An 18,398-nucleotide genomic window follows, 5' to 3' on the forward strand; every position below is an offset into this window, starting at 1 on the left:
GGATATCTGCATACACATATTTTGGAAACAAAGCTAGATGAAAGGCATATCGTGTCAGAAAGATAGACCACAAGAGAAAAGCTGGTGGCGGTTGTAGCTTTTAATAAAGTTCTCTGCAATGCCCCGAGGCACACCAGTGTCACCAACAATCACATAAACAGGAAAATACGACATTCTAAAACACAAGGGGCACTGGAAACTCAGCTCCTCACTTTGAACAGCCTTTGTTTAAAACAAACAGTTTTATCTCATTTTACTTTTGAATCCAACTGTCTTGTTATGAGCCGTACACATAAACTGTTCCCTGGAGGAGTGTCTGACTATTAATAACAACCCTCTATGTAAATAAACGAGACATTCTGACTTCTGCAACCTTTCCTCTTGCGGCTTCAGTCGGTGCCCCCAGTCAAGACAATCGGAAAACCATTTGGTCTATAACATTTTTAATAGAGTGAACCTTTTAAAAACTGCCAAAAAACTTCTTGGCAGAGGGAAAGCTATGTTGGGGGAAAAAAAACGGGCTCTGTTACCACAGTTTGTATAAGTGTTTCCACATATTGTTGCATTTCAAACACATAGTGGACTTAAATGAGCTCTAGAATATCAGACACATGCTCCACAGATTTCTCTTCTGTGGGATTATAAAAGACAGAACACTTAATCTGAAGGCAGAACAGGAGAAGGGACACTGGGGGGACTTATTTGTGTCGCTTTTTTATTTGTTTGTTTTTTTAATCAGAAGGGAGATAATGTATAAAAGAGATGACTCATTTTACTCTAAATAAAATACACTGACATTGGTTTTTTTGTTGTTTCAAAGAGATGACCAACTTCTGTTAAGGAACAAGTTTATACAACACTTATATCCTCTAAACTGTTTGGATACAGGGATTTTTTTTTTTAATGGTAGATTTGGAAATGAAAATGACAAATGCCAAGAATGAGCTTCATAATTTTCATGTCCGTTAAAATCCACCCCTCCCGCAGTTTACAATGCATCTGGCTTGCCCCCCTCAACTATGCAGGAGCCGGACACCAGGGCATGAAGGGGCCTCTGCTGCTCACGCGGGAAGCTGGTCAACCTAACACTGGAAGGGAGAAACGGCAGACGTGCACTTCGCACCCCCGAACACTGAGCACATTGCCATGCACCCCCTTCTTGTCGTCTGCTGTTGCCTCTCTGTGGGCGTAATAAGTCCTCTTGCACTGGGAACGTCTGAGAGCTCGTGCCAACACTGGGGACAGGGGACCAGAACTGAGGCTTTTCTCGCACATCCTCGGGCTCCGCTGCCTGAGTGGGTGGGAGTGCAGGGGGCCTGGGGCTAGAGCCAAGGGCCGGGGCAGTCCCACTGCACCAGCAGGATGGCGACGGCAGCATCATTTTAGCTCATCTCCTTTAGAAGGTCATGGGGCAGAGGGTACGGATAAAAGCCCTGGTTCAAAAAGAAAAGCACAAAGTCTAGAGGGTCCTCCTCTCGGAGCTGGTCGCTGGGTTTTCCTAAGAGCCAGCATTCGGACCAGCCGGAGGATGCTTTCCCACACCTGCCTGAAAGGGGCCGGCATTCCTGACTAGGCCGGCTATGGAGTGGACTGAAAGGCAAGGATTGGCAGGTCGGGGTGCCTAAGAGAAGTAGACAAAAGGAACCAGAAGAAGGCAGCCCCCGCTCCTGACACCCATTCCCTGTAGATGGGGTGGGCATGGGGGAGTGGTGAGCCTGTTTTCCATGTGAGTAGCAGGTTCGAGTTCACAAAAAGGGCTTTCTGTTGTGCCATCAAGATTTTGGACAATCACCCAGATCTGGGTCTCAAATTCCATTCTTAAATGGAACCAGGGAGACTTCTCAGAGAGCATCTGATTCCAGGGTGAGGGCAGGGAAAGCATGAGGATCAATGGATCAATCAAGTTGGAATATCTAAATGTGCCATGAAGTAAGAACGTGCTCAAAAAGTGATGAGACGTGTCAAAAGGACAGCGAAGGCAGCATGGAGACTCCCCCCTGGCTCAGTCTACAACAGTTTGAGCACCAAAATAAGTCATGACAGGAATCCACGAATCCACAGTGCTAAAAAATAAACGGATTTATTTTTAAATGCGAAAATTAATCAATGGGGGAGGAGGGGAGACTCTTGCTTAGAGTAGAGCGCCAGCCAGTAAATGTAGAATGAGTCATAGAATTTAAAAATCACCACTTTACAACTACCATTGTTATAACGGATTCTGGCGCCTATCATCAATGGAGACTGAAGCTGTTGGCTGCAAGTCCAACGGGGACAGATCATTTATAGTCTGAACGTATCTCCTCATAGATGATGGATTTCAAAGGGAAAAAATTGTAAGTTTACATTTGAGAAACCTGGCAGGCATCACTTAGACCAGGTCACCACCAATTCTGGGACAAAGTGGCATCATGTGTCTCCAGATGGGAAATACATAGGAGGCACGTCTCAGAGAGGCGTAACTCAAGCCATTCTACTCTCTGGCTGGCTTGAGGTCCTGAGAGACAGAGAAAGGCAGAGAGGGTCCTTGTTGCCCATTTCTTTCTTGGCTCAGGCTCTGGCCATGATCAGCTGCTTCCAGGGAAGGAAAAGACCCTAGTCATCCCAGCAAGGGCATGAAAAGATATGAACAGCACTTGGAAAGGAGAGACATTCACTCTCAATGAGCAATTGCTGTGTGAAGGCAGGGGAGACTAACACCCTACAGTAGCCAGGTTAGACACTCAATGCTGGGGGCACACAGTGTCTGAGAGGCAGCCAGTCCTAGACAGGACTCAACAGGACCAATGTATAGGACACATTATGAGGCATGAGCCATGAAAAAATAAGGAATCTATCCAATTTCCAAAGAACTCCTAGAGTCAGATGGTCCAGTTCAAATCCAAACTCTGCTGATCATCAGCCCTGTGGTGTTGGGCAGGCTACTCACCACCACCTCCAAGCCTACATTGTCTCATCTGTAGAATGAGAGTGCCAGGGATGGGCAGGTCAAATGAGATAATTCACACACAGTATTTAGCACACTGTCTGGTACATAGTATGTGCTCGATAAATATTACTATTTACTACCATATAATAAAATACAATGGCCATTATTCTTCATCTTCATTCCCATCACCTAACAGAGAGCCTGGAAGGCACGTGATGTGCATCTAAGAAATGTGCCTTTTTTTAAAAAAAAAAAAAAAGATTTTATTTATTTATTCATGAGAGAGAGAGAGAGAGAGAGAGAGAGAAAGAGGCAGAGACACAGAGGGAGAAGTAGGCTTCATGCACAGAGCCTGATACAGGACTCGATCCCTGGACCCCAGGATCACACCCTGAGCCGAAGGAAGATGCTCAACTGCTGAGCCACCCAGGCATCCCAACAAATGTGTCTTGATGCATTCACAAAGAGAAAGTAATGCAGGAAACAAGACAGACACTGATATTTATAATATATGAATCATGGCTAAAGACCCAGCTGAACTCCAGCTAATGTCAAAAACAGGCAAACGTTACCAGCATGTAAGGAATCCTGGTGTTGTGCACCGTTCTCTTGTGTAAGATCATCACTTTGTGAACTTACAATGTGGCTGAGCTTCAGACAAGCTTGAGACCATCATTCTGTATAAACAGCAAGGAAGGCCTCTCAATTCCAGTGTAGAAGAGCAAGACACACAGTAGTTCCCTCCTTATCTGCGGTTCTGCTTTCCATGGTTTTAGTTACCCGTGGGCAACCACGGTCTGGAAGCAGACGACCCTCCTTCCGACATGTGGTCACTTACTGTTCCATCACAATGCCCATGTTATTCACCTCACTTCACCTCATCACCAGAAGAAGGGTGGTGCAGGTACAATAGAGATATTTTGAGAGAGAGAGACTACATTCAAGTAACTTTTATTACAGTAGACTGTTATAATGGTTCTATTTTATTATTCATTACTGTTGTTTATTTCTCTCTGCACCTAATTTATACATTAAACTTTATCATTTATGTATAGGAAAAAACAGTGTATACGGGGCCTGGTACTCTCTGCAGTTTCAGTCATCCATCGGGGGTCTTGGCACAAATTCCCCTCGGTTAAGGGAGGGCTACCGTCCTCAGTTCACACCTCTACATAAAGATCAAGCAAATCGTGTTTCACTGCCCGGTGGTAATGAGATAATAAATGAGAGAAACTGAAGTTTAAATAAACACATGATCCCAGATGATTAAAGGTGTGCAAACCTTGTTCCTGGTCATTGATCTGCCACAGTCATCTGTCCAGGTTTTCAAGAAGAGGCAAGGAAATGCACGAGAGAACTGCTTCCTCAAAAGGGCTCTCTGCCCTCACTCACACTTTTCTCAGTCTCTCTCCTGCTTCCTTTTGCTTATTACCAGCCCACCAGTTCCTCCGTGTAACTTCTCAGCTCAGACTTTGTGTTGCCTTCAACTTCCCCGCAGTTGGCCATGCAAGGCTTGGGCTTGGGTGTTCCTCTGCCCTCATCTGCTCTCTTTGCCAGTAATTGCAGCTGGTGCTCAAGAGGGAGCTAGAACATGAAGCTGGACAGTGCTATGGTGGGTTCACGGTGTCCTCGTGTAGGCCACACACCAGTCCTAGTCAGCTCCCCGGGAACCTTCGAAATGTCTTAGGTTCTCATGACATCAGTGAGGTGCACTGAATTCCCTATGTTCGTGGCCTTCATAACTGGATTTGCTTCATATATTTTTTCTTGCGTTTAGTCTGTTCTTTTTCTACTTTCTCTACTCTCCATCCATATGCCACCAGAACAATCTCTTTTATAGAAAACTTTGATGATGTCAGTCTCCTATGCAAGAACCTACAGATGTTTGCCTATGTAATTCAATGTGTTTAAATTCTACTTGCAGGCTTCAGAACGGCTCCATAAACCAAGTTTCTCTAACAGAACTGCTCATGACAGAGAAGAGGAAGGAAGCAAAATTAAAACTGCTTTGGTGTTTTAAGATAGGAAATGTGTACAAATTAAAGGTAGAGGGAATCGGCTCAATGTAATTTTAAAGCAAGGTAATGGAAAAATCAAAGTGGTAATTCCTGAGGAGAGGCATTTCTCTCTAAGACAGTCTAAAAGGAAGGGCAGATTTTAGTCCTAAGAGTATGAGAGCCCCCGCAATGAAGGAAGCAAGGTCAGCTGCCAGAAATGACCCATAGATCTAGAAAGGCTGAGGCAGATAAAAAAAACATAATAAAACAAAACAACTTTCCATTTGCAACGACGTGGATGGCACTAGAGGGTATTATGCTGAGCGAAGCAAGTCAATCAGTGAAAGACAACTGTATGATCTCACTCCTATGTGGACTTTAAGAAACAAAACAAGAAATATGTGCTCATTCACTCGCACCACAGATGCACCACCTCCTGACTCCTTAGTATTTTTCCATTTTTCTCACGGGCCTTCAGCATCTGATTGCAGAGGTTGGGCCACAGGACAGGGCTAGAACCCCGTTGGGCTGCGAACTTGCCTGACTCACTGTTCCGGCCCGCTGGGGTCTTCCTGAATTCTGACTCTTGGGTCATCCCTGGTGAATCTGAGAAATATAGGTTCTCTATTTTTTTTATTACATTTTTATTAAATGTCCCTAAAGATGCAGAGTAGGAGAGCGCTGAGACACGCAGGCTACCACGTGAAGTCACTCTCCCCACTGATGCGGATGCGTCAACAAACTCCCCTCTGGTGATTCTGTCTTGCGAGGCTGTGCCTCCCCGCCTGTTCCAGCAGGTCGTGGAAGAGCTCATCAAGCGCTTGGCTAAAGCCAAGTGCACCATGATCATATCCCTCATTATGCTGGCAGGTGAATGAGTGATGCTGGCAAGTAGAAGAGCACCATCGGATGGACAAAACTTGTTTTGAACAAACATATGCCAAATGGTGATGATGCCTCCTTCCAAGGGCTTACAATTTCTCTCATGGACAGTTATAGATTCCTGCCTGCTGCTGACAGCAAGCTCACTGCTCCACACTTTGGAAAATTTCTTCTTCAGAATTCTTCGCAGAATTATATACATCTGCTTCTAAGCTTCTGGCCCCATTTTTCCTTGGTCCTGCAGAGATCATCTCCCTCAGTCTAGAGATATAATGTGAAAATTTTCTCAGTATCCTTTTTTTTTTTTTAACCAAAGAACCCCACCCCACATACCCAAGTACTTCCTATACGAGCTTTGTGAAACACTGGTGAGGCTTTAGGAGGTAGGATGTGTTATGACCAAGGTTGTGTAGGAGACCAGAGTAGAAGCTTCCGGAGATCACAGCTGCTAAGATGGGTTCAGGTCACTGACTCTTGGCAGAGGCTGGTATATTGTATCCTAGACATGAATGTGGTTTGGTAGTTACTTTAAATTCCCTCTCAATCAGAGATTTCTGAAAAAATCAGCTTCTAAAATAATTTGTCTTCTCTCACCGTACCCATATTGCTCATCTCTGCCATCAGTAGCTTCAGACCATCAGAGTGTAAAATCTACTCATCATCAAGATTAGACTTACCCACTTGCCCAAGCCTGGATAGTCATGTTCTGGATCAAAGAGGTGCTGGTGCAACTGGAATTCTCGACTGAACTCCGCTGTGTCGGGGGTGTTCTCTAGACATCCATCATCTACTGCAAACAGCAAAAGACTTTTGAGGAATGGCCGAGGCATCTATTGTCATTCTAAGAGTTAATTTCTTAAAAACAACTAGACAACCAAAGGTCAGCATCTATCCACATCACCTGCCCTCTCTAATTTGCTCATCCCAAACTCTCACTCCTCCTCCCACCTGTGGCAGAGACTGGTTGGCTACTCACCAAACCCACTTCTCTTTCCCACTCGGCACACAGCTAATTTCCCTGCCTTGCCCTGCAAGCAGGTGGAGTCACACGCCTGAGTTTGTGCCAGTGGAACGTGGGCAGAAGTGATGTATTCCACCTCTAGGTCTGGCCCATAAAAACCTCCTATATGGTCCCCTCTCCCTCCCATCCCCTACGCCCCCCACCCCCATCTGTTCTACTTGCTGCATGCTGCCGACCAGGGCAACTGTGAATGTCACGTGTCAAGATGAAAGATGGCAATTTGGGTTGCTGAACTATCCATCCCTGCCACACCCTCACCCACCTCTGGCAGGACTTCACAAGAGGGAGAAATAAACTTCTAATTGTGTTACCACTATAACTTTTTATCTGTTATAAGAGCAAATTGTTTCCTAACTGGTATACTTCCATTCCAATGACTCACTGTGTTTTCTCTCGGGTGAGCTCTTCAGAAACAATGTCAGCTTCTTGGAGAAAGTGCCTTATGTAAGAAGAACAACATCACCAGATAGATGGAAGTGTGTTATAGTGGTGATGGTGTAAGCTTGGAGTCTGACCGACCAGAGCTCAGGGTTTCCGTTCTAGCTCAAGTGACAGGTGGTCTTAACTCCTTGGGAAGATTATCTTTGTCCCTCCAAACCCATTTATCCATCTATGAGCGGGGCAGAATCAAGGACTTACCTTACTGGGTAGCTGTGAGGAACAGAGATGATCACACACAGAACATGTGGCACACAACAGGTCCACTCTGCTTTACCTCCCTTCCCACCATCTCTCCTTAGCTGACAGTGTATACTATGACCGCTCTTAGAAATAAAGCACGTCTTTCTATCAGATCCAAGAAAGGTCATCCCACTTGGTTGCAGCTTTGACCTAGCTAGGCCCTATCATTATGAGAAATGATGCTCTGAAAATAAATCCTTTTTTCCTATCTCTAATGCACTCTTGGACAATAGCTTAAAAGGGTGGGGGGCATGGGGAAGGTTATGAATTTTGCACAGGCCTAGGGGGAGGAAAGAGAGTCCTTTTGCAAAGGGATAATGAGGCATCAAGGTCAATGCTAAAAGGAGTCCACTATAACCAGACAGGTCCAGTCTCTTGAGACTGCTCCGAAGCCTTCCAGCAGCCTGGAACATCCAATACCTTCACCGCATGAAGCTCGTGCAGAAGTCTTTAGTGTTCAAACAAACCCTTCGGGTGGCTCCCCACTTTCCTTGGAACTACTTATCTAACTTCTTTATCTACAGCAATTAGCCAATCCAGAGAGTTCTGGCACTGTGCATATGGCAGCTTAACAACCTTTTCACAGTTGTTTCTCAAGTACCTCCAAGTGGGCCCAGGACGAGATGGAGAAATATGGCTCTGCTCTGAGAACCATAGTATCTTCGGGCCTGAGAACATGCCCTGGGATGCACATCATCCCCCTGAGGATGCCCTCTCTGCATTCCACTGCTCTATCCGGGGTGGCTGGACCATGGTTCAGAAGAGAGCATGGCCTGGGAGGGAGAAGCTAAGGTTTTATTCCTGGACTGCTCTCTTGGATTGCTCAATTGTGTGGTGTCATGATTCTCACTGAGGCATATCACAAGCAATTTCTTACAAATAGTGTCTAAATGTCACTAGTGATTTCCTTTTTAGAATGAAAATAATGGTAGAACAAAGAATGAGAAACACATTACCTGCATGGCAGGATAGCAAAGAAAATGGCAGATAATGCGTGACAAGAAAGGGCCTGGGAGTTGCGATTTGATCCAACTGTATCAGCCCATCTGGACCGCCCTGTCTCAGAGCTCCTGTGTGCACAAAGCTAGTGCTTGATTACATAGATCCGGACTTCTTTTCCTTTCTCAGGACAGCCCAGCACTGCATTTATGTTTTTTAAGGCACTATGTCTTCATTTTACAGATGAAGAAAGTGAGGCACAGGGAAGTAGACTGACCTACTGTAGTTAGAACTAGAACTCAGATCTCCCAGCTCAAGCTCTGTCCAGTCTCCTACAATAGTGGTTCTCCAACTTTAGTAGGTGCCAGAATCACACAGAAAGCAGGTTAGAACACACGTTTCTGGGGCCGACCCCAGGAGTTTCTGACTCAGTAGGTCTGGGGAAAAACCTGAAAATTTACATTTCCTACGAGTTCCCAGGCAATGGTGATGCTGCTGGTCCTGGGACCACACTTTAAGAACCATATGCATCATAAGTACCATAAGTACCATATGACATCTAATCAATTTGACCAAATCCCCATGGAGACTGTTGCTCTTAAAATTCTGAACTTGTCTTTCCTCCCACCCATGGAAAACCCTACGAGCATGTACAATGTGGCCCAAGTGATGATTCTGGGCAGTGATTCAAGTTTTCCTGAAGTCATGGCCCAGTATTCCTACACCGGCTAGGTCACAGCCAACCAGTCCGGTTGTTTCAGAGGCTCTGTGTCCCATAGAAAACAGACACCTACCCTAAATGAAAGGAGGAACTTTCAGGGAAAGCCTCTTTCAGAGAAAGCCTGTATCGCGTTTAGAAAATCTGAGAGGCCAATACTGTCACAATTTTCAGAGCAAGGCAATATGTCATGGTGGTTGAGCACATGGTCTTGAATCAGGTTGACCTGGGTTTGAGTCTTGGCTCAGCTACTTGCTACATAGAGAAGCTTGGGCGAGCTATGCTCTGAGCTTCAGTTTCCATAAGTACAAAGTAGGGATAATAAATATCAACTATCATTACTGTAGGCTTGGAGAAAAAGACTACTCTGGTGCTAGAAGTTAACACAAGTCCAACGAGAGCGATGCATTATTTCCTAGTGGCAAAACTAATTCTAATCAGGATGCCGTTTAATGAGCCTTTACTTTGTGCAAGGTGCTACACTAAGTGGATAATGTCATTTAATTCCCACAACAAGCCCCATTTTGCAAATGAGGAAGCTGACGTGCAAACTGGTTAATTAGCTTGTTCAAGGTCACACATATCTTGACCTTGGTACTGAATTCATGAGTTTGGAGCCATTGCTCTTAGCCACCAGGGCTAGCTGCTCAAAGCCCACCATAAAAGAACCACCATTCATTTTCTTTTGCATTAAGGAGTAGGAAAGTGGGAGGGATACATGAGAAGCAAAGAAAGTTTCAAGCTTCTCCCTTAACCAACTTCTTATCTTCCTGGATCCACTGTCTCTCATGCCACCTCCTGACCCCACAGAGATATTTTGGGGTAGATGCTGTTTATGACATAGTTAAAATGTCCATTGTCAAAGGAAGTAAGGAAAACAGATGGACACGGATAATCCACAAACTAGTAAGTTCCAAAGACACTAAAAGTGGGCAGCAGCTGTATCATAGAAAAGGCAAAAAGAAAAAAATCTTTCTCCATTTTTATTAAAAGAGTAGCAAGTGCAGAAAAAAAAAATCAATTCCTAAAGAGGGAATAAGATTGAAGGTAAAGCTTTGGCAAGGGAGTCTCATGTGGGTATATCTGACCTCCAGAATACACTGAGGGTTCTCAAATAAATTTCCCTTCCCAATCTACCTACAAATTACATAGGGGGTCATTAGAATAGAAATTCTACTTCTCAGAATATTTGTAACTGACGTTAGACTTTGTAACTACCTCCCAAAGACTACTATCCACGAGAACCCAAGGACATACCCATTACCTGTTTTTCCAATGGGACAGGGATTTGGAGGGTCTGGGTAGCCCTGATCTTCACTAAAGTCCTTGGGAATGTTGTCACCAGTCAACTCTGCCACAATGTTTGGGATGTTGCCAAAAGGACCCAAGTGCTGAAGACCTTCATGAGCTCCACCTGCAAGGGAATCAGAGTGGTCCCCTTCAGTGCAATCCCATTCATTTCAACTAATATTTATTCAGGCAAAGCTCTGTGATCCATGCCAGAGAAAGAGTAAGAAATTAAATAGTTCCTGCCCTTTAGGGCTTAAAACATTAATTGTGCAAACAGACATACACTGTCCATGTAGCATTTCCACAGAAGGCACATTAGGGACGCACCCTGATAGAAGTGTTAATACAGCGTCCTGGGAGCATGGGGAAGGGAGGGTCTCATTTGGCTGAGAGAAGGGGGAGGGATTCCTGGAGGAGCTAGAACTCGAGGGGCACGTGGGGCCCGAGGGGGGTGGATAGAGGGAGGCAGCCACAGCTGGATAGGATAGGCCGAAAGACAACACTTCTCCAAAAAAAATTTAAAAAGTCATTGTCCTTCTGCCGTTCTGGAGCAACCACTTAAACCTTAGTATATTGACTTCGATCCTTTTTCCTCTGCGTATCTTTTTATACTTATGTGTTTATTCAGTTTTATTTAATATTAAAGCCCAAGCATCTTCCCATGTGGCTGCGTGGTCTCTCATCACATAATTATAAATGACTATGTTGTTCTTCTATCCAGCGGCTGTACCACAACATATTAATCATTCCCCTATTGTGGGACATTTAGTGTTTCCCAATTTACTCTTAGGGATTTAATTTTTTCCCATGTTTTGGATTAATATTTCTCAGGATAGATTCCCAGAAGTTAAATTACTGGGTCAAAGGCTATATATATTTTTATGGCTCTTTATATTATATTGCCAAGCTGTTTTCCACCCTGGAAAAGGAGGTACCAATTTGTAAAATAACGTCCACAAAATAAGAGAATACCATTTTTACAACATCTTTACCAGTACTGGGTTTTATAAAAATAATGTTTATGTTTTCCTTGCTAATTTAAAAGGGGTTTAGAAAAATTAATGTCTTATTTTGAATGTCTTTGATTACCAGCTCAGTCAATATATTTCTATGTGTTTTTTTTAAAGATTTTATTTATTTATTCATGAGAGAGAGAGAGGCAAAGATACAGACAGAGGGAGAAGCAGGTTCTATGCAGGGAGCCCGATGTGGGACTTGATCCGAGGACCCCAGGATCACGCCCTGGGCCAAAGGCAGGCACTAAACCACTGAGCCACCCAGGGATCCCTCTATGTGTTTATTCACTAGCTTTAATTGCAAGTTGTCTTTATGCTCTTGGAATTTTATTTTATTTTACTTTTTAAAAGTTTATTTATTTATTTATTTATTTATTTATTTATTTATTTAAGATAGAGCACATGCACACATAAGCAGTGAGGAGGGGCAGAGGGAGAGGGCGAAGCAGACTCCTTGCCTAAGCAGGAACCCTGGTGCAGGGCTTGAACCCAAGACCCTGGGATCATGACCTGAGCCAAAGGCAGACGCTTAACCAACTGAGCCGTCCAGGTGCTCTATGTGCTTTTGGAATTTTAATTTTTCTCTTATCAGTTTGCATGAACATTTCACATAATAAAGATAACAAGACTGGCTGTTACATCTCCCGCAACCACTTTCAGGTTTTCTCTGATTTGGAATTCTGATTATTAAAGCAATATATTGCAAACATAAGTTTTTAATATGTATGTAGTCAGATCCATTGCTCTTAGTCTCTTTGTGATTTCTTCTTGTCTTTCTAAATTTACGAAACGGTTGCCCTTTCAAAAGTACCACCAACATTTGGATATTTTAGTGTTTTTTTTTTTTTTTACTTTTCTTTTAGTGCATGTAAAATAATTAACCAATTATCCTACCAGCAATTAGGTAAGTAATTCTGTCTTTCCTGTTCAGAAGTTTAATCTACCAGCAGTAGAGCAGACTATTTCTTGGAATGAATTTCTATTTAATAATGTCCTGGGACATAGCTCCCTCAATGTACAATCACCCTGTACATCCTATATATGAAGGGCCAACTCAAAATCACAAGGGGCCTTGGTTGGTGTACATGAATTTAGAGCCAGCCTCTAAAGAGCCAGGCTGTGATGGCCACACTTCCAGGAGAAGGCTCCATATTTCGGGAGTTAGGGCACTCATCTTGTATAACAGTCATATTCCCATCTCCACGGAAGCACACTTTTGCCAACAGGTTATATTATTTAAGTCCAGCTGGATGAGGCACCATTCTCTCCTGGATGAGTTGTGTCAAGGCTATTGCTCTGACACTTGCCTTTTTCACTTTTTAGACTGAGCCAGCTCCCCTTTGGAGCGACACACCTTTTTTTTCTTTCGGCGATATTAATATTGTCAGTAGGGTCACAGTTAGATCTTAGCATCCTGGGAATCACACGGTCTTTGAAGTGACTTTGTAGCAGTCTGTCTTAATTTATTACGTCACTTTAAAAATGATCCTTAGAAGAATAATGGTACCTCCTTTAATTTCAAATTCTTTAGCTCCCAAAATATAGATATCATCAAGTGGCTGCGTCGTTTCATTCACATTTATGTTATATTTCATGCTTTGTGATGGGAGTGAGTAGCCTGTAAAATTTCTGCATTAAAAAAAGGTATTTTTAGAAAATGTCCACATGAATATTTAAAATAAGATGCAATTATCATAATCTATTACACTCTTATCGTTTAATCTATCCTAATATGAGGGCTATTCGTTAAAATCTATTTAATTTGAGGGCACCTGTGTGGCTCACTCGGTTAAGCATCCGCCTTCAGCCCGGGTCATGGTCCCAGTGTCCTGGGTTGGAGCCCTGCATCAGGCTCCTTGCTCAGCTGGGAGCCTACTTCCTCCTCCCGCTCTGCCTGCCATATGCTCTCACTGTCTCTCTCTGTCAAATAAGTAAATAAAATCTTAAAAAAAAAAATCTATTACTACCAATAAGTCTCTCAGTCTCTTATTCCTCGCTGTTCTTGCTTTAGCATTCTGATGCTATGAGAGTTGCCATGTTTGAGAGTATAAATTCATTTTAATTGTGTTATTAAGTGGCTATTAAGTAAAACGTTAATTGACAGATCATGTTTCTTCCATTAGCATGGCTGCTCCTCACTCTGTTGTTTTGCTTGGTAAATCTTTGATCATTTTTTTTATTTGTAACTTTCTGTATCTTTCTGATGGTTTTCCCAATTCCTCCTGTGGGGCCTGCCTTCAGAGACAGTCCAGGGATCCTGTCTATTACCCCAGTCAGTAAACCCAAGCCTTGCAAAAGGTTAAACAGACTGATCAGTACACTTTGTATTGATCTGTCTGAAGCTTTGTACAATCTTGGCAACGTAGCCACTACTGTGTTCCTATAGGGCATCCTCTCTGGTGTGTCAATACATGTCTGGACTTTTGAAAGCACCCTCGCCTTCAGTGCCAGTCCAACTTGGCTGAAGGGAGAATGCATGTCTTTTTAATGCTCCATTAGTAATTAATGAAGGAAGCACACACAGTTTCCTTTATGGAAGGCCTGCCAAGTCTCTGTTTACCTCTGTGCACCAGTGCCATTAAAATGAATGCAGCACTTGTTAGGGAGCAGCAGCTGTTTAGTACCAGGCAGATACACTGTAACACAGGCTCTTTTAAAACTATATTTAATGACATCAAGAAATCAAGAAACACTGAGGTAGGAACTGGGGGAGATAACACAGAAGTAACACATGCTATCTTTTGCCCTCTAGGAGCTTGAATTTTATGGGCAAGAAACCACATATAGGAAATAATTAGAAAATGATCTGCTTGGGTATGCAGCCAAATGCTAGTTATCTGGTTCATTATGTTTAAATTTATGTTAGTTTATTGTACTTGAAACCAAGTCAATCAAAATGTTATGATGCCATGGATGCTCTTTGTTCTATTTGTTGCAGTCTCAACCAAACATGTATTTTAAAATCATTAATTAGTTTAAAAATATGTATTGAGCACTTACTACACATATCAAAACCTAGACTAAGTGCTAGAACTAGGTATGGGGGCCTGCTTTCACAGAGTTTACAGTCCATGAAGACACACAGAGAATACACTGGAAATGCAGAGTTGTAATGAATTTATAATATAACTGGGACACAGCAAGATATCACAGGCATGAGCAGAGAAAAATCTAACCCAGAGATGGGACATGGAGGACTTCTCGCAGGAAGGTACTGCAAAAGACAAATGTAAAAGATATGGTTCCTGCCCTCTAACTGGTTTTTCATTCTAGATCATTCTTCAAAGCGAACACAGTAAGCCTGTGGTATATGATAAAACACATCCCCTGACATAATTCATTATGGTATAGACTGTAAATGATGAAGAAATTCAGGAAACAGGGAGCCTGCCAAGAAAACATCCATGGAAGAGGTAACCACTGAATTGGAATAATCAAAGACAGGATCCATCCTTACAGGGGGCAAAGAAAAAACAAAAACAAACAAACAAACAAAAAAAAACACAAGTGAGAGCACAGAGGTAGGTGTAAGCAAGGAATGTGTGAGCATCAAGTGATGAGCACTGTTGGGGAAGAGAGGAGCTGGATGGGAAAGGAGAAAGCAAATGCCAAGCAGAAAAGTGTGAATTAATATAGTAATAAATAACAACCAAACTTTCTGGGCAGGAGAGCAACGTAATAATTGGATATTAAACAGAATGTTAACTTAGCAGCAATTTAAAGCCCTTGTTCCCATCTAAGGATGCATATCAGAAGCACTTGTGGCATTTTTTAAAAATTCCAATGCCCCCTACTCCAGAGCCACTGTATCTGAGTGTCCTTCTAAAGACCACTGTACTGGGGCACCTGGGTGGCTCAGTGGTTGAGTGTCTGCGTTTGGTTCAGGTCGTGATCCCAGGGTCCTGGTTCAGGTCGTGATCCCGGGGTCCTGCAGGGGGGAGCCTGCTTTTCCCTCTGCCCATGTCTCTGCCTCTCTGTGTGTCTCTCATGAATAAATAAATAAAATCTAAAAAAAAAAAAAAAATGACCACTCTACAAAGGTAGATTGGAAGGAAGTTCAAGAAGTCCTGCTATAAGGCTATTGTTGAAACTCAGAGGTGGAGCAATGAGGTTAGGGGTTAGGATAGCCACCACAACAGTAGAAAGAAGAGAGATTTCAAACAGTGCACAAGGGAAAGAGGAGTCAAAGTCCATGAGCTTTCCAAAGTGTAGAGGCCCCCAACTGAGGAAAATAATCCTATTGGTAAAGACAGAATCTTTCAGTACAGCTTTAAAATTATTTCAGGCAATTAATTCTAACCTGTGAAGGTGCTTTGTTTCCATCACAGCCTTAGTACTCCACAAATGTCTCTGGACTAAAGAGAAAATATTTAATTCTTGCCAAATAGGTTTTAGGCTCAGTTTTGTTTATATAAACTTTGCTTTCTTTAATGCAGTTGGTACCATGCAGCTGTTTATTCTCAAGCTGTAGGCCATCGATAGGTTTTCTTTGCGTCGTTAGGGCAGTAAATTGTCAGTTGGTTATAGCGTTCAGAGGCAAGGGAAGCAGGGCATGGGGAAGAAGAGGAAAAAGACCCAGGTTGGTCTGATCCTGGCCAGCACTCTTAAATCTTCTTGGCTTGCATTGAAACCTTACACAAAAATCTGTTGAGGCACTTTTCTCCATCTTGGGGGATTCCTCCAACAGCTTTCAGCCCTTCTCTGCATTCCTCCCTTGCCTTGTGCCTACATTCTCTCTCCTCTGCATGTCTCCTGTAGACTGGTAATTCTGCTGTTTCAGCTGGCTATCTAGTCAACATCAGTTCTTGCTCTGCCACCCGTGGACTTGTGCATCTCAACATGGCAGCTTCTAGCAGGCTTCCTGACGACCCCCAGCTGGCCCCACATCCCCATTATTTGTTCATCCAGGAAAGGGCACTAGCTTTTCCGGTTAATTTAAAACGGCTTTGGTTCCAAAGCCATTTTCTTGCCTTAGTGATTCTGGAGATCAGTTGCCAGTATCTAGTAAATGAAAATATGAAAATTTAATACCTAGCAACCTCCCAAAATCTACTTGGCTTCAAATCGTTGTGTGTGTGTGTGTGTGTGTGTGTGTGCGCGCGTGTGTGTGTGTGGTATCAGTTGAGATGTTTAGTTATACAGTAGAGTAAATCTCTGGTATTGTATTTTATCTTGATGTCATTTGATGCTCCTAAATGTAATGCATTAAAAAAAATCTGAATGAAGTAAAGTTTCCAATGATAGTGACATTTCACTTATTTCTTTCCTGGAGAATGTAGTTTTCCATATACTATCTGCATCACTGAAGCATCCTCTTTAACATCAGGATTCACTTATTTAACCATTTTAAAGGATAAGTTTCAGTATGAATTTTAGGTAAAGACTTTAAACAGCAGCTTTGGGATATGACTTTCCCTCCTTTTGATAATCTGGGACTATTACTGGCAATATCAGTGACTACATGGTGTTGTAGCGGTGTGTTTTCAGTGTAGGGAAGTGCACACAATGATATCACCCTATTACATGGTCCCAGCTACAATGGCTTTTACAGTTCTTGATCTCTTCCCTCTTTGTAAGCTATTAATCCTAGTGATCCCAGATCCTTTTCATAATGAAGCACTTACATACATAAATAAAGAGTGGGCCTAGGCCTTGCAAATCGCCTCTTTTAATTTGCCTTGTTGCACATATAAATCACACAAGGATCCTGTCAAAATACATGTTATGATTAACAGGTGAGAGGGCGCCTGAGTCTCTGCATTTCTAACCAGCTCCCAGGTAATAATGATGCTGTCAGCCCACACACCACAGTTCCAGTAGCAAGGGGCTAAAAAATGGGAGCCTGAGTCATTCAAATTCTATAGAGAATGAGAGTATATAATCTGTGAGAGAGACCTTAGGGGTAATGATCTTCGTTCATGGAACTTGTGACATCCAGGGTGGCTGCTGAGAGGCTTTCTAAAATTCACTTGAGGTTTCAGATTGAGCAGCTGTGGCTACCATTGACATCCCTTTATTTTAGGTTTTATTCTAATAATAGAGGAACTCGTTTACATTTCACAAGGCATTTCACAATGCCTCTCCCTTTCTCACTCAAACGAATTCTGTGAGAATTAGAAGTAAATACCACCGTCCTGAAGGTTATGTTGGCACATACAAGCCACGTTCTTCACAGAGCCTGATGACCGCACACCGTAATGCAGGAGTCCCTCCTGGCTGGGACTGCTGGGGACAGTTTTGGTGAAAGTCAAAGCTGGCGGGAAATGAAGATCAATGCGGTCCTGCACCACTATCTCCTTTTTGTGCTGTTACCGTTTCGATAGTCTCAAAGTCTTCTTATATCCGCATTAAAGATGTTTGGTGAGGTCTGTAAGACAAGGATGACTACTCGGGGCTCCTGGGGGCTGAGCCGCTGGAGCCTTTGCCGCGGGCTCCTCCCTCTGCCTGTGTCTCTGCCTCTCCGTGTCTCTCGTGAATAAATAAATAAAGTTAAAAAGACAAAGAAACAAACACTCCAATCGTGAAATGGGCAAAAGACATGAAGAGAAATCTCACAGAGGAAGACATGGACATGGCCAACATGCACATGAGAAAATGCTCTGCATCACTGGCCATCAGGGAAATACAAATCAAAACCACAATGAGATCCCACCTCACACCAGTGAGAATGGGGAAAATTAGCAAGGCAGGAAACCACAAATGTTGGAGAGGATGCGGAGAAAAGGGAACCCTCTTGCACTGTGGGTGGGAATGTGAACTGGTGCAGCCACTCTGGAAAACTGTGTGGAGGTTCCTCAAAGAGTTAAAAATAGACCTGCCCTACGACCCAGCAATTGCACTGCTGGGGATTTACCCCAAAGATACAGATGCAATGAAACGCCGGGACACCTGCACCCCGATGTTTCTAGCAGCAATGGCCACAATAGCC

General features: G+C 43.2%; 1 protein-coding gene across 8 annotated transcripts in view; it reads right to left on the reverse strand.

Moving 5' to 3' along the window:
* SCG5 (secretogranin V) overlaps window positions 1-18,398 on the reverse strand; it is a 54,660-nt gene that overhangs the window by 4,427 nt on the left and 31,835 nt on the right. For 2 of the 8 annotated variants that reach the window (XM_072738200.1, XM_072738199.1), the window contains exons 3-5: window positions 10,429-10,578; window positions 6,483-6,595; window positions 83-6,066 (exon numbers count right to left, since the gene is read on the reverse strand). In XM_072738200.1, coding sequence (XP_072594301.1) covers window positions 5,998-6,066; window positions 6,483-6,595; window positions 10,429-10,578 — 332 coding nt within the window. In that variant the 3' untranslated portion in view covers window positions 83-5,997. Of the gene's footprint in view, window positions 1-82; window positions 6,067-6,482; window positions 6,596-10,428; window positions 10,579-18,398 lie in introns of those variants that run through there. The other 6 variants (XM_072738202.1, XM_072738201.1, XM_025998408.2 and 3 more) reach the window with 3 other exon arrangements.

Source organism: Vulpes vulpes, chromosome 15 (genome assembly GCF_048418805.1).
Source record: "Vulpes vulpes isolate BD-2025 chromosome 15, VulVul3, whole genome shotgun sequence".
NCBI classification, from domain to species: domain Eukaryota; kingdom Metazoa; phylum Chordata; class Mammalia; order Carnivora; family Canidae; genus Vulpes; species Vulpes vulpes.